This window comes from Astyanax mexicanus, chromosome 23, assembly GCF_023375975.1.
Source record: "Astyanax mexicanus isolate ESR-SI-001 chromosome 23, AstMex3_surface, whole genome shotgun sequence".
Lineage (NCBI taxonomy): Eukaryota > Metazoa > Chordata > Actinopteri > Characiformes > Acestrorhamphidae > Astyanax > Astyanax mexicanus.
The window spans coordinates 23,794,823-23,808,727 of record NC_064430.1 but is presented as its reverse complement, the minus strand read 5'-3'; the positions used below and the strand labels follow the sequence as shown (position 1 = coordinate 23,808,727).

General features: G+C 39.0%; 2 protein-coding genes across 3 annotated transcripts; both read left to right on the top strand.

Annotated features, from left to right (window-relative positions):
• The first annotated feature begins 244 nt into the window (after window positions 1–244).
• Window positions 245–2,225, top strand: LOC111191186 (protein PET117 homolog, mitochondrial). Of its 2 annotated transcripts, none has more exons than XM_022665395.2 (3): window positions 245–479; window positions 1,216–1,369; window positions 1,739–2,225. In XM_022665395.2, the coding sequence occupies exons 1-2, from the start codon at window positions 384–386 to the stop codon at window positions 1,354–1,356; spliced, it is 237 nt and encodes a 78-aa protein (XP_022521116.1). In that variant the 5' UTR covers window positions 245–383; the 3' UTR covers window positions 1,357–1,369; window positions 1,739–2,225. The 2 variants fall into 2 exon arrangements, with proteins under 2 accessions (XP_022521116.1, XP_022521115.1); XM_022665394.2 differs by having other exon boundaries at window positions 248–479; window positions 1,216–1,373.
• Window positions 1,747–13,895, top strand: kat14 (lysine acetyltransferase 14). The gene is made up of 11 exons (XM_022665391.2): window positions 1,747–2,005; window positions 2,885–3,006; window positions 4,227–4,348; window positions 5,464–5,645; window positions 6,562–6,981; window positions 7,901–8,146; window positions 8,935–9,248; window positions 9,516–9,649; window positions 10,338–10,513; window positions 11,586–11,776; window positions 13,190–13,895. Exons 1-11 carry the CDS (start codon window positions 1,747–1,749, stop codon window positions 13,361–13,363), a joined length of 2,340 nt encoding a protein of 779 aa, XP_022521112.2. The 3' UTR covers window positions 13,364–13,895.
• The last annotated feature ends 10 nt before the right edge of the window (window positions 13,896–13,905 follow it).

Sequence of the window (13,905 nt, the reverse complement as noted above, 5' to 3'; positions counted from 1 at the left end):
CAATGAGAGGACATAAAAACTGCTTTAGCTTTTCTTTTTATAATAATTGTTGATATATTTATTATTAATTTAATGTACAAGTTCGTGCAGTGATAGTTGGACAGCTTGAGTCCAGAGTCTAGTGGTTTAATGCACAAAAACTAAAAACTAATTTATTATTTAATAAAAACAAGAGAAGTAATGAAAACGTTTAGGTCAGCGCATGCGCAGTACCTTTAGGAAGCACGCATCTCTCCAGGCCAACAGGCGGCGGAGCGGCGGAGAAACCCCCGGTTAAACCCCGGTTAAATCCGGTAAAACCCCGCAGAGGAAGACCGTGTGCTGTAGTACCGCGGCTAGGCTAACCCGCTAACCGCCGCTGTCCTCAGTAATGTCCTTTAACGATGTCTACCGCCTCTAAACTGGTGCTCGGAGTCTCCGTAGTTCTGACGGTCAGCACGGTGATCGGAGTTCACCTTAAACAGAGCCAGGACCAGCAGGTAACATACACACACACACACACAGAGGACAATACAGACATACAGTGCAGTAACAACAATAATAACGCGCTACTGTAACTATAAGACACACACAGACACAAACAGCAGAATTAACCCGAGATATTTTATCCTAAAATATGTTAAATCTCTTAAATTCTCTTTAAACTGCAGCTGAGAGAGTGGCAGCCACATGATCCTGTAATCACTATACACCGATCTGCCACAACATTAACCCCACCTCTCTCTCTCTCTCTCTCTCTCTGTGTCTGTCTGTCTGTCTCTCTGTCTCTCTCTCTCTCTCTGTTTGTGTGTCTGCCTCTCTCTGTTTGTGTGTCTGCCTCTCTCTCTGTCTGTGTCTCTTTGTCTGTCTCTCTCTCCGTTTGTGTGTCTGTCTTTCTCTCCGTTTGTGTCTGTGTCTGCCTCTCCTGTCTTTGTCTCTTCGTGTGTGTGTTTGCGTGTCTGTCTCTTTGCCTGTGTCTCTGTCTCTCTCTGTGCCTCTGTCTCTCTCTGTGTCTTTCTGTCTGTCTGTGCGTGTCTCTCTGTGTCTGTCTCTCTGTGCGTGTCTCTCTGTGTCTCTTCCTCTCTATGTCTCTGTGTCTGTCTCTCTCTGTGTCTTTCTGTCTCTCTGTGCGTGTCTCTCTGTATCTCTTCCTCTCTGTGTCTGTCTGTGTGTGTGTCTCTCTGTCTCTCTATGTCTCTGTCTGTGTCTCTGCATCTGTCTCTGTGTGTGTTGCAGAAGCTGCGTGAGGGGGTGGTGAGAGATTTGGAGCGTTTGAGGAGGAAGCGTGAGAATCTGGAAGCTCTGGAGGAGCAGATAAAGCTGACCCAAAAGCTTGTACTCGAACGAGAACGACAGGAAGCCGCCAGGGGGTCCTGAGGGGCCCGTCTGAGTAGGTAGAGAAATTGCCTGTTTCTTTTAGATTTGAAAAAAGATGCAGAGCTTTCAGACCTCAAATAATGCAAAGAAAAAAGTTTATATTTATAAAGTTTTAAGAGTTCAGAAATCAATATTTGGTGGAATAACCCTGGTTTTTAATCACAGTTTTTTCATGCATCTTGGCATTATGTTCTCCACTAGTCTAACACACTGCTTTTGGATAAATTTAAGCTGCTTTACTTCTGGTGCAAAAAAAAAAAAAAAAAAAAAAGCAGTTCAGTTTGGTTTGATGGCTTGTGATTATCCATCTTCCTCTTGATTATATTCCAAGTTTTAGTTGCTAAAATAAGAGTCTTCTGTTCTTTGTTTTTTTTTCTCTCAGAAGGAGACATGGACAGTGGGGATCAGAGGAGTCTGACGGGGCAGGATGAAGATGCTTTGTGCACATCAGCCTCAGAGGGTCTGGAGGAGGGAGAGGTGGAGGGAGAGACCCTCTTGATTGTGGAATCGGAGGACCAGGCGTCCGTGGATCTGTCCCACGACCAGAGCGGTGATTCTCTGAACAGCGATGTGGGAGAGGACGGAGATGGCAGCTGGAACGAGGACATGTCCTTCTACTGCGACAAGTGCCACAAGTGGATCGCTTCTGGTGAGGGGACGGCACAGTGCCCACGAGTGATGGGGGTGGCAGGGAAGTGGCTGGCGGTTCCTTAAACCAGCCATCGGCCTCATAAACATGTACTTCACCATACATATATATCACAATACACAATATGTAGTTCACAAACTTTACATAGTTCACAAGTATGGAGTCGTGGATGTGTATACTGACCTTCTCATCTCAATAAAGTCTTTTCCTGAAAGGCAAAGTGCATGTGGTCTCAGCTCAGTCCTTGTTTTTGCTTTCTTTCCACTCGTTTCTTTTTCTCAAATAAGAAAAAGCTGAAATTTGTAAACAGTATGGCCGCCATATGCAAGTTAGTCCTTCTGAACAAAAGCCACATTCACTTCAACAGTTATATCTTTTGACTCCTTATGTTTAATTTAACTACAACTTACAGGCATATTCAGCACATGATTCTGAGGTGCCATATCAAGTTTGGCAGACATATGTGAAAAGGGGGCGGGGCTAAAGCAAAAAACTGACAAAAATCAAAGCTGCAACTTTGCATACAGAATCTACAATACTACAACCTCTAAAGCTGGACCTAAGGGCAACTTCATTAATCAAAATAAAAAAAAATGGCAGGACATCATCCTCCAATCAGCATTCAGCAGGCTTTTTATTTTTTTTTTTTTTTGGGCAGACTTCTCATTTGCCAGGATCAGTATGAAACTTAGGTGTACTGTTCAGGTGGGAATATTGCAGTGACCTGCACAGTTTTGAAACAATTTGGCCACTAGGGGCGCTACTTTAGAAAATCAAGTATATGTCATTTATACAGTAATATTTTGACATCTACTTGGTTTTGCCGTATTAAGTACCGTGTTTTTGTTTTCTTTCCACTCGTGTCTTCTGGTCGTTTAGCTCAGCTTCGAGGAGAGCAGCCCAGCTACCTGAAAGGAGACAACTTCTTCAAGTTCATCTGCTCCGACTGCTCCGACGACGGCAAGGAGAGCTTCGAGAGGATGCGGCTCACCTGGCAGCAGGTACACAGCGCGGAAGATTTCAGATTACTGTCTTTAAAGTAGGCCTGTGTCAAAAATTATGTTCTCCACTTATTGTATGATAAATGATGAACATGACCAATCACAGCTGCGGTATAGGTTTGACTAGGGGTGGGCGATATGGCGATATATATATATATATATATATATATATTATATATAATTTAGAGATAACGATACTCTTGGTGATGTGGGGAAAAATATATATATTTTAAGAATACACTCCTGCAAAAAAAAAAAAAAAAAAAAAAAAAATTGTTACTGCATATGATATGATATGGCACACCCCAAACTGAGATATTAAAAAAATACAAGAATTTGAAACAGAAGTCAATGATCCAGAATGTCATTATATTAATAATAATGCACTCCAAATATCTCCATATATCCAGGATTAAAGTAAAATAAATGATACTGGACAAATATAATCTGTCTCTAATAGATATATAATGGGAAATGAGAACGGTGTGAATTTTTTTTCTGCTAAAAACAGTAAAAAAAAAGTAGAACCCTGATGTGATAATTAGGGGTGGGTGATATGGCACCATATTTCAGGGTATAATATCGTTCACCATATTCAAAAAAGGTTGGCAATATTATTGCGTACGATGAGATATGGCACATTCCTAGGTTTGACACAGAAATATATATTGCCATTAAAGTTCCTATGCTGGAATGCTGTGTTTTTCTTTCTCCAAACATAATTCTTTACATTTAAATCATAAAGATCTGTTTTGGTCTCATCTGTCCAGAAAACATTCTTCCAATAGCCTTCTAGTTTGTCCACGGGATCTTTAGCAAACTGCAGGAGAGCAGAAATGTTTTTTTGGAGAGCAGTGGCTTTTTCCTGCCATGCACACCATTGATGTTTTGTGTTGTGTCCTAATGGTGGACACACTTAGCTTTTAACAGAATTGTAAATTAATCTACAGGTCACAAATACTTCACAAAATTCTAGAAAATCTCAGCTTCTGGACCAAAAACCTAATGGTTTCTTTTCAAAGCTCTGTCGGTCAATTCCATCATTTATGCAACAGTTTGAAAACTCATCTTTAGCAGCCAAATGTATTTTCATTACATTATATAGCAACACCATATCAACCCCCAGCAACACCTTAGCAACCAATGTATAAAAGTATCTGTACTCTCTAGTTGTGAGACTCTGATGAAGATTCTAAAGAGTTTTATGCTCATCTATGCAGGTGGTGATGCTGGCCATGTATAATCTCTCTCTAGAGGGAACAGGAAGGCAGGGCTACTTCCGGTGGAAGGAGGACATCTGTGCTTTCATCAACCGCCACTGGACCTTCTTACTGGGGACAAGGTGAGAGAAGGAACACCCAGATAATACCTAGCTTAGATTATCTGCCTGGGAAAATAGTCGGGCTCAAGAAAATAATCTGCGATTTAGGCGTCTGTTTTTTAATGCTATTTTTATTTTATATAAAGCTATCACGTGATAATCACTATATAGCAAAGTAACACATCAAACTGTGTTAAAAAAAAAGTTGCAGTGTATAGCCTTATTACAGTTTTTTTTGTGTTTTTGCACATAGACTATAAGCTCAATATAAAAGAAAATATTTGCTTGTTTAGAAAGTATTTTCTATTCTTAAACCATGTTAAATTAGATACAATATTAGATTAGAGGAAAGTCTAATCTAATTTACCAAGGTTTTAGGCATGTGGATCATTGTTTGCATTGTTTTTTATATGGTATTTTAATATTTCAAAGCTCACTTCTTAATAGACATTTTTTTCAAATAATAGGTCTGCGCTTCTTCAGTGTTGCAATGTTAAATAACATAATTCTGAAAAGATTTCGCTCATTCAAACAGCTCGAAAAATGTTTTTAAAAAGCTCAGTTTTAACGCTTTACTTGTACTCAAAAATAATGTGGGGTTTAATTCGGGCTCGGGCTCAAATTGACAGTGTATGGGTCGGGTCAGGCTCGGGCTGAGTTGGGCTGGGTTGGATTTTTTTATATTTTTATGTACTTCAAAGTTATAACAGCTTTAACTCCTCTCTGGAAGGCTGTCCACAAGGTTTAGGTGTGTGTTTATGGGAATTTTTGACCATTGCTTTGTGGGACCGTTCCCAAATTGTTCCCGCAAAGAGATGAGAGCATGAAATTGTCCAAAATCTCTTGGTCTTCTGAACTATTTAGAGTCAATTGTACTGGAACTACGGAGGCGAGGCCAAATCCTATAAAAAGAAATATAGAAATAGCCCCACACCATAATAATAATTATCCCCCCTCTACCAAACTATACACTTGGCACAGTGTAGTTAGACAAGTATCGTTCTCATGGCAAAAGCTAATCTGTGATTTATTATATATATATATATATATATATATATATATATATATATATATATATATTTATTATTATTATTATTATTATTTTATTTATTTATTTTTTTTAAACCCTTCCTCAGAAAGAAGACCTCCACTTGGTGGAGCACAGTGGCAGGGTGTCTGTCTGTGGGCAGCCCAACGTTTTTCCGTTCGGGTGCGCAGGAGTTCGGAGAGCCCGGCTGGTGGAAGCTGGTTCAAAACCGCCCTCCAACCCTTCGGCCGGATGGAGAGAAGACCCCCACTTCTGCCCTTAAAGCAAAAGGTAAAACTCTCTGCACACTAGCATGTGTCTGAGATCAAGCTCAGGTGTACTTGGGTTCTGCAGCAGGACAATGACCTGAAGCACACCTCCATTTATTTTATTTTATTTTATCAGATTTGTAACAGAAGTCAATTCTGATCCAGAATGTCATGATACTAATAACAATGCACTCCAAATATCTCCATGTATCCAGGATTAAAGTAAAATAAATTATACTGGACAGATATAATCGGTCTCTAGTAGATATATACAGCTCTGGAAAGAATAAAGAGACCGCATCAGTTTTTGGATCAGTTTCTCTGATTTTGCTATTTAGGTTTATGTTTGAGTAAAATTAACATTGTTGTTTTATTCTATAAACTACTGAAAACATGTCTCCCAAATTCTAAATAAAAATTTTTTCATTTAGAGCATTTATTTACAGAAAATGAGAAATGGCTGAAATAAAATAACAAAAAATCAGAAATCAATATTTGGTGGAATAACCCTGGTTTTTAATCAAAGATTTTTTAATGCATATTGGCATCATGTTCTTACACACTGCTTTTGGATAGCTTTATGCTGCTTTACTCCTGGTGCAAAAAATCAAGCAGTTCAGTTCAGTTTGGTTTGATGGCTTGTGATCATCCATCTTCCTCTTGATTATATTCCAATTATTTGGTAAAATCAAAGAAACTTCATTTTTAAGTCTCTCTTGTTTTTTTCCAGAGCTGTATAATGGGAAATAAGAACAGTCTGAAATAAGAACAGTCTTTTGCTAAAAAGAACGATATTTCAAAAACGTTAGCAATATTATTGCGTATGAAAGATATGGCACGCAGAGACATTTTTGGTATTGAATTTTGATACCTAACGCGTTATATTGAGGTGTGATAAATATTTATCTCATGTTTCCATCATCTCTCTCTCTCTTCAGCCGCGTCTAAGCCATGTCTGGACCCCACCATCACGGTGGAGGGCCTGCGGAAGCGAGGGGGGCGTAACCCGGTGGAGAGCGCCATGCAGCTGAAGGAGAAGCGCTCTCGGACGCAGGAGGCTAAAGACATCCGCCGTGCTCAGAAAGAGGCCGCCGGCTTCCTGGAGCACAGCGCCTCCTCCACCCCCGTCAAACTGGGGAACCGCGGGCGGAGACCGGACCTGCTGCTGGAGAAGGGGGAGGTCATAGACTTCTCCTCCATGAGTTCATCAGACAGGACCCCCCTCACGTCTCCGTCCCCATCCCCCTCGCCCGACTTCTCCGCCCCCGGCACGCCCGCCTCTCACTCGGCCACGCCCAGCCTGCTGTCTGAAGCCGACCTGATTCCTGACGTCATGCCCCCTCAGGCGCTGTTCCACGGTGAGAACCCTGCAAACCCAATCCACTTAAAAATGATGAGTTTCTTTGATTTTACCAAACTGAAAACCTCTGGAATATAATCAAGAGGAAGATGGATGATCACAAGCCATCAAACCAAACTGAACTGCTTAAAATTATGGCATAAAGTTATACAAAAGCAGTGTGTACAACTGGTGAAGGAAAACATGATGCCACGGTGCATAAAAAAACTGTGATTAAAAACCAAACTTTTTTTTTTTTTGCATTATTTATGGTCTGATAGCTCTGAATTTTTTGTTATTTCAGACATTTCTCATTTTCTGCAAATAAAAGCTCTAAATGACAATATTTTTATTTGGAATTTGGGAGAAATGTTTAAAGGCTCAAGCTACAATGTTCATTTTACTCAAACATAAACCTATAAATAGCAACTGAATAGAAACTGAAGTCGTCTCTTATTTTTTTTCCAGAGCTGTATTTGGGTTCCACATATACAGTACCAATCAAGTGTTTGGACACAACTTAAATTCAGTGTGTTTTTTTTTTTGTTTTTTTTTCCATTATTTTAAAAGTTCAACATTGTAGATTAATACCAAACTCATCCAAACTAGGAAGAAAAGCATAGTAAATAGTAAATATATAATTCATAACTTCATAAAAAATGAAAATAAGAATTTCAAGTAGTTTGAAAGTATCCTCAAGTGCAGTCACCGCAAAGACAATCAAAATCAATATGATGATAAAACTGGCACTCATCAGGACTGCTTTAGGAAAGGAAGAGCGAGAGTTTCCTCTGTTGTACAGGATAAGCTCATCAGAGTTACCAGCCCCAGAAACAAACTCAAATTAACAAACAGATAAGAGTATCTTAATGTATTTTGGTTTGTTTAAGAGTTAATAATTTCTGGTTTGAATGTTTTTGTGTATCTCTGTGCTCCAGATGATGAAGAGCTGGACACTGAGGGCGTGATCGACCCCGGCATCGAGTGTATCCCTCCTGCCACTCTGCCCTTGGCTGCAGGGACGCTGTTTGTGCGGAAGAAGCAGCAGCGGCCTGTTGAGCTCATCAAGCAGGAGCCAGAGAGTGAGGATGAGGAGCGAGCTCGAGATGCAGAGGGAGAGGAGGGCCAGGACGAAGGCCTGAGGACCCGAGTTCCTGCCGGCAGTGAGCGGAGGAAGGAAAAAGGTGGGTCTGCCAGCAGATTGTTTTTAAATTTGAATTATCAGACAAAGATAACCTGAATAAATATAAAAAAAAAGCAGTTTTTAAAATGATGATTTTATTTATTAAGGGATTTTGGAAGGTTTTGGAAGATTTTATTCATGTTTACTCAGGTTATCTTTGTCTTGTAAAAATATCAGAATGACAGAAAATGCAAAAACAAAGGAAATCTGTAGGGTGAAATTAGCGATGGGCGATTATAGCATAAACCAAAAAAAAAAAAAAACAGATTTTCGATTATAATAGATTATTTCCCCCCCCTACTAAAAATTAATCAACAGATGACAAAGAAATGGTTAAAAACTAGATTTAACTGTTAAAAATATATATATTTTTGTTCAGACGCTTTAGGTTGAGTCAACTCATTAAGTGAATCAATGATTCAATGCATTGTTAACAAGCCTATGCTCATGTTCATATCAGGTGGTGACAGACACTGGATTAAACTTCAGAATGCGGGTTTGTGATGGAACATTAAGAAATGAACATTAGTCTGTTGGAGGTAGCCAGGGTAAGATGGATAAACACTTCACAAATGAGGAGCGTTTAAAAGGATAAAATGTCTGTATTGTGACTGCGCCCCTATGGACGTGGAAGCCGTGTCCCGGCAGTCAGGAGGAAAACGGAGACAAAATTGTGAAAATCGTTCTAGTTGAAATACTTTTCCACGAGACTGTATATCTGAATTTAAATGTTATTTTATTTTATTTGGTGGAAAGACGTTTAAATATGTATATATATTTGTTGAACAGCTCTGGAGAAGGTGGAGGTGGGACCCCGCTATGCTCTGCTGGGTCTGTATGAGGAGCGCATGCTGCTGCGCAGGCTGGAGTCCTGCCCGCAGGCGCTGGCCGTGACGCCGCAGGCTAAGCGGCTGCGCTGTAAGCTCCTGGTGCGTCAGGCTAAGCGTGAGAGAGGACTCCCCCTGCTGGACGCAGACCAGGCCGTCAGCGCTGCGCTCAGTCTGGTGGGGGGCGTCTACAGCGCTCAGGCGGGCGTGGTCACCCGCGAGATCAGCAAGTACAGAACCACCAGCCAGGACCTGCGGATACTCGACCGCTTTCAGGTAAGAACACATTTATTTATGTATTTATTTATTTATTTTGTATTTATTACTGTTAGGGGTGATCCATATGGACAACAGATTATCCATGACCCTTTACACCACCACTATCTGTGTCTGTATGTATGTATATTGTTGTCAAAAGCTGCTGCAGAGAAGCAGAAATGTAATGTCCCCATACGAGGACGTCGGGTCTTAAGAGTATATATATTATTTACAGTTGGGTCCTGGAATGGTAGCAAATTTGTGTTTTTTTTGTTTTTTTTACAGGTTGCAGCTTCCAACAGAAAGGGCTTCTACCAGTCCAGCGTCTCCTTCTGGCACAGACTTATGGGCTCTGATGTTTCCATAGACCAAGGAATCAAAAGCCCTTACACATCCAGAATCCTAAAACCTTATATCAGGTATATATATACTAGTGCATCGGAAACATGATATTTCTATTCAAATCATCACTGATTGGTGGAAACTTCACACTAGACCTCGAGCAGCTTGGACTTTCTCTCCACTCTTCCTCCAGACTCGGCTCCCTTGATTTTGTTTTAAATGAAATGTAAAATTTACTGATGATCAGTGATGGTTTGGAGAGTCATGTCTGTCATCTGCTGGTGTTGATCCACTGTGTTTTATTATCAAGTCTAAAGTCAGTGCAGTTTTGTTTTCCCACAAATCTTACAGCACTTCATGCTGAACCTCTGCTCCTGACAACTTTTATGAAGCTGCAGAAGATTTCATTTTCCAGCAGGATTTGGCACACTGCCCACACTGCCAAGAAGAAGTACCAATTGGTCTTAACATATAATATTTTCATTGGCTGTGAGCCATAATCATTAATCAACAATAGAAAATAAATAAACGTTTAAAATAGATCACTCTGTATTTAATACATCTATATAATATGAGTTATATAGATTTTCAACTGATTTACTGAAATAAAGTAAAAATTTTTCGATGATATTCAAATTTTTTGAGATGCACTAGTACACATTATACACAGAGTGCACTGTGCTCACTTTTCAACTCACATGTGGTTATACACACAGTAAAAACAGATTGATTTGCTGTTTGTGGATTTTTGATGTTCGTCTGCAGGAGAGATTATGAGACGAAGCCTCTGAAGATGAATCTGCTGGCTGAGATTCGGGCGTATCCTCACAGGAGCGACTCCTCCTGGGTCCCGGAGCCCGACGCTCCCATAGATTACTGCTACGTTCGGCCCAACCACATCCCCTCCGTCAACTCCATGTGCCACGACATGTTCTGGCCTGGTAAGAACCCTTTGAACCATAATATGAAGCAACATGTGTGTGTATGTTAGAGCTGGGTATCACCACAACTAATTTATAAAATTTAATTCAGATTTACAAGGTTTTGATTTCAATATCGATTTATTTAGGAATAGTTCAATATTTCAGTTGCAATTACAGGTTTTGTTCAGATAACTAATGTTGTAATTGTACAATAAACACTTAATCCTCCATTATTGAACATATTAGGGTTTATATGATGAAAAAAAATGGTTGACATTAGTTTAGTAATTCATATTTATTGATCTCAATCTCAATATTTTACACATATTTGTGTAGTAATAGTGTTGGGTTCACTATTACATTCAGTTTAGAATCTTTCTCTAAATGTCCCTTCACTCTAGGCCGTAACTTAACAACACAATACTTATAATACTTATATAATACTGATAAAACATAATATAATATATGCCAGAAACACATATAATTCGTCAAAAGAAAATATATAAAGAAACTGGTGAGTAAACTTTGCTAACATGTAAAATTATCTGTAATTATAATATTTTTCTGCAGGTTTAAATTGCTGGGATCGTATTGACCCAGGGAATAAAGGGTGTTACTAAATTAAAGAATAGCAGGAGGGTACATGAAATGTAAAAATAAACTTGCCTCACACACTTCCACAAAACTTTTCTCAGTGTCAGAAAAGAGCTTAAAAAGGCATTTGAATTTAATATAATAAAATGATTAGATTGATTTTCTATTACGCATTTAAGGTGGAACTGAAAACTAAATAAAATAAAAATACTAAAAATTAGACACATCTTGTTTAACTACTCTAGCTGGTTTTAGTACAATTTAGTGAGAGAAAACAAAATAGTCTCTACCACTACGGCATGTTTCGAAACTTGACTGTTCTAATTAATTTAAGGTGCAATTTAAGCTCTAAAGGGCAGAGGTAAAGATCCACCATTCAAAGCAGACTTTGAGAGCAGAACTATTGAGCAGAAAGGTTCCAAATCATTTATCAGCGGACAAATGGATGTAAAAAAAAACTAAATAATAAAAACATTTTTATTTGGTGTTTTTAAAGGCGTGGACTTGTCCGAGTGCCTGCAGTACCCCGACTTCAGTGTGGTGGTGCTTTATAAGAAAGTGATCATTGGCTTCGGCTTCATGGTGCCTGATGTGAAATACAACGAGGCGTACATCTCATTTCTCCTGGTGCATCCGGAGTGGAGGAGAGCCGGCATCGCCACATTCATGATCTACCATCTCATTCAGGTGAGCTCAGGTTTTATCTGTCAAGCATGGTGGAGGTAGTGTCATGGCTTGATCTTGCATTGCAGCTTCTGCAACAGGCTGACTGACTAATCTACTGCTGAAAAATAGCACAATATGCAGCTCTAAAAATTTTAAGAGAGCACTTAAAAATGATTAGTTCCTTTTATAATTTTATCAAATTGAAAACCTCTGGAATATAATCAAGAGGAAGATGGATGATCACAAACCATCAAACCACCAAACTGAACTGCTTGAATTTCTGCACCAGGAGTAAAGCAGTATTAAGTTATCCAAAAGCAGTGTGTAAGACTAGTGGAGGAAGAGAACATGATGCCAAGATGCATTAAAACTAAAACTGTGATTTAAAAACCAGGATTATTCCACCATATATTGATTTCTGAACTCTTAAAACTTTATGAATATGAACTTGTTTTCTTTGCATTATTTGAGGTCTAAAAGCTCTGCATCTTTTTTTTGTTATTTCAGACATTTCTCATTTTCTGAAAATAAATGCTCTAAATGAGAATATTTTTATTTGGAATTTGGGAGAAATGTTGTCTGTAGTTTATAGAATAAAACAACAATGTTCATTTTACTCAAACATCTACCTATTAATAGCAAAATCAGAGAAACTGATTCAGAAACTGAAGTGCTCTCTTCATTTTTTTCCAGAGATATATACTATATGTGATTCCACATTCATTTATACCGTTAATCCTCAGGCCTTTCCGGATAGTTATCTTCTTCTTTTGTAATAGATTTATTCATTTAACTAACCAGATTCATTGTTTATCCAGTAACGATAATGTGGTGTATACTAAATGACGGCTGACGGCTCACTGTTGTTTTTAATACATTTCTTTATATGCTGTTAATAAACTCTTAAAAATAAAGGAGGCTTATTTTAAATCATACCACAGTTAGTGGTAGCTGATCCTGCAATGTGATTGGCTGAGAGGTGTTCTATGAGTGCCATTATCAGCCGGTAATGCACTGTAGCTCCGAAGCTCTCCATGTATTACTACACCACATACTGTACAGGTAACCTAGCAACGATACAGCGCTTACAAGCCAAACAGCACAGCAGCTACAAACAGAGCAGCAATGGAACTATTTTAACCGGCAGAGTTTTTATAACCAAACAGATCCTATTTTCTCCTCCTCTTTAACTCTTTAAAATCATTCAATAAACAATGATAATGGAACTGTGGTATCTCAATAATACACTCGAGGTTTGTGTCTACAACTGCATCACAGCACAACTGCATCACAGCACAACTGCATCACAGCACTGCTAATATTACACATTATAGCACTCGCTCTCATGTATTATTGCTTAAATGGTTCCGCTTTTTATAATTACATTTTAACACATATAAAAACCCTCTCTCTCTTTTTGATTCTGTATCTCAGACCTGTATGGGGAAGGATGTGACTCTGCATGTGTCGGCCAGTAATCCAGCCATGCTGCTCTATCAGAAGTTCGGCTTTAAAACGGAGGAGTACATCCTGGACTTCTACGATAAATATTACCCAGTGGACAGTAAAGAGTGCCGCCATGCCTTCTTCCTGCGACTGCGGCGCTGAGCTGACGCCTGTTTCTATTGGATAATCGACTATCGGATTGATTTTTCACAGAAAAAGTCCTGTTAAGTCATAGAAACCTTCAGCAGTGCTGAATTCTGGACAGCAATGTGGATTTTTTTGGTTTTGTATTTAAATCACACTCAGACTTTAAAATGAAAAAGTGGGCTGGATTTAAGAGTTTTGCTGATTCTTAAACTTGGCTGCTTCAAATCACCAGTTTCCAGTGTTTATAGGCTCAGTTTTGTTTCTGTAAGTGGTGTGTGTGTGTGTGTGTGTGTGTGTGTGTGTGTGTGTGTGTTTGAGTGAGTGAGTCGGTTGCCACATGTGCTCTTTTCATCTAAATCAGATTTTTTTATTATTTGTGTGTTTTTGCCTGTAGTTAATTTTGTAGTCTGACAAATTAGTAGCCCACCATCATCTTGTGTCTGTCAACTTGTGTTTTTCCAAAAAACAGCATTTGTAATACTTTTATTTCTTATGATTTCTTTCTGTGTATGTTGAAATTAAATACACTGATTTCATTCAGCATCAATCAAGATCAA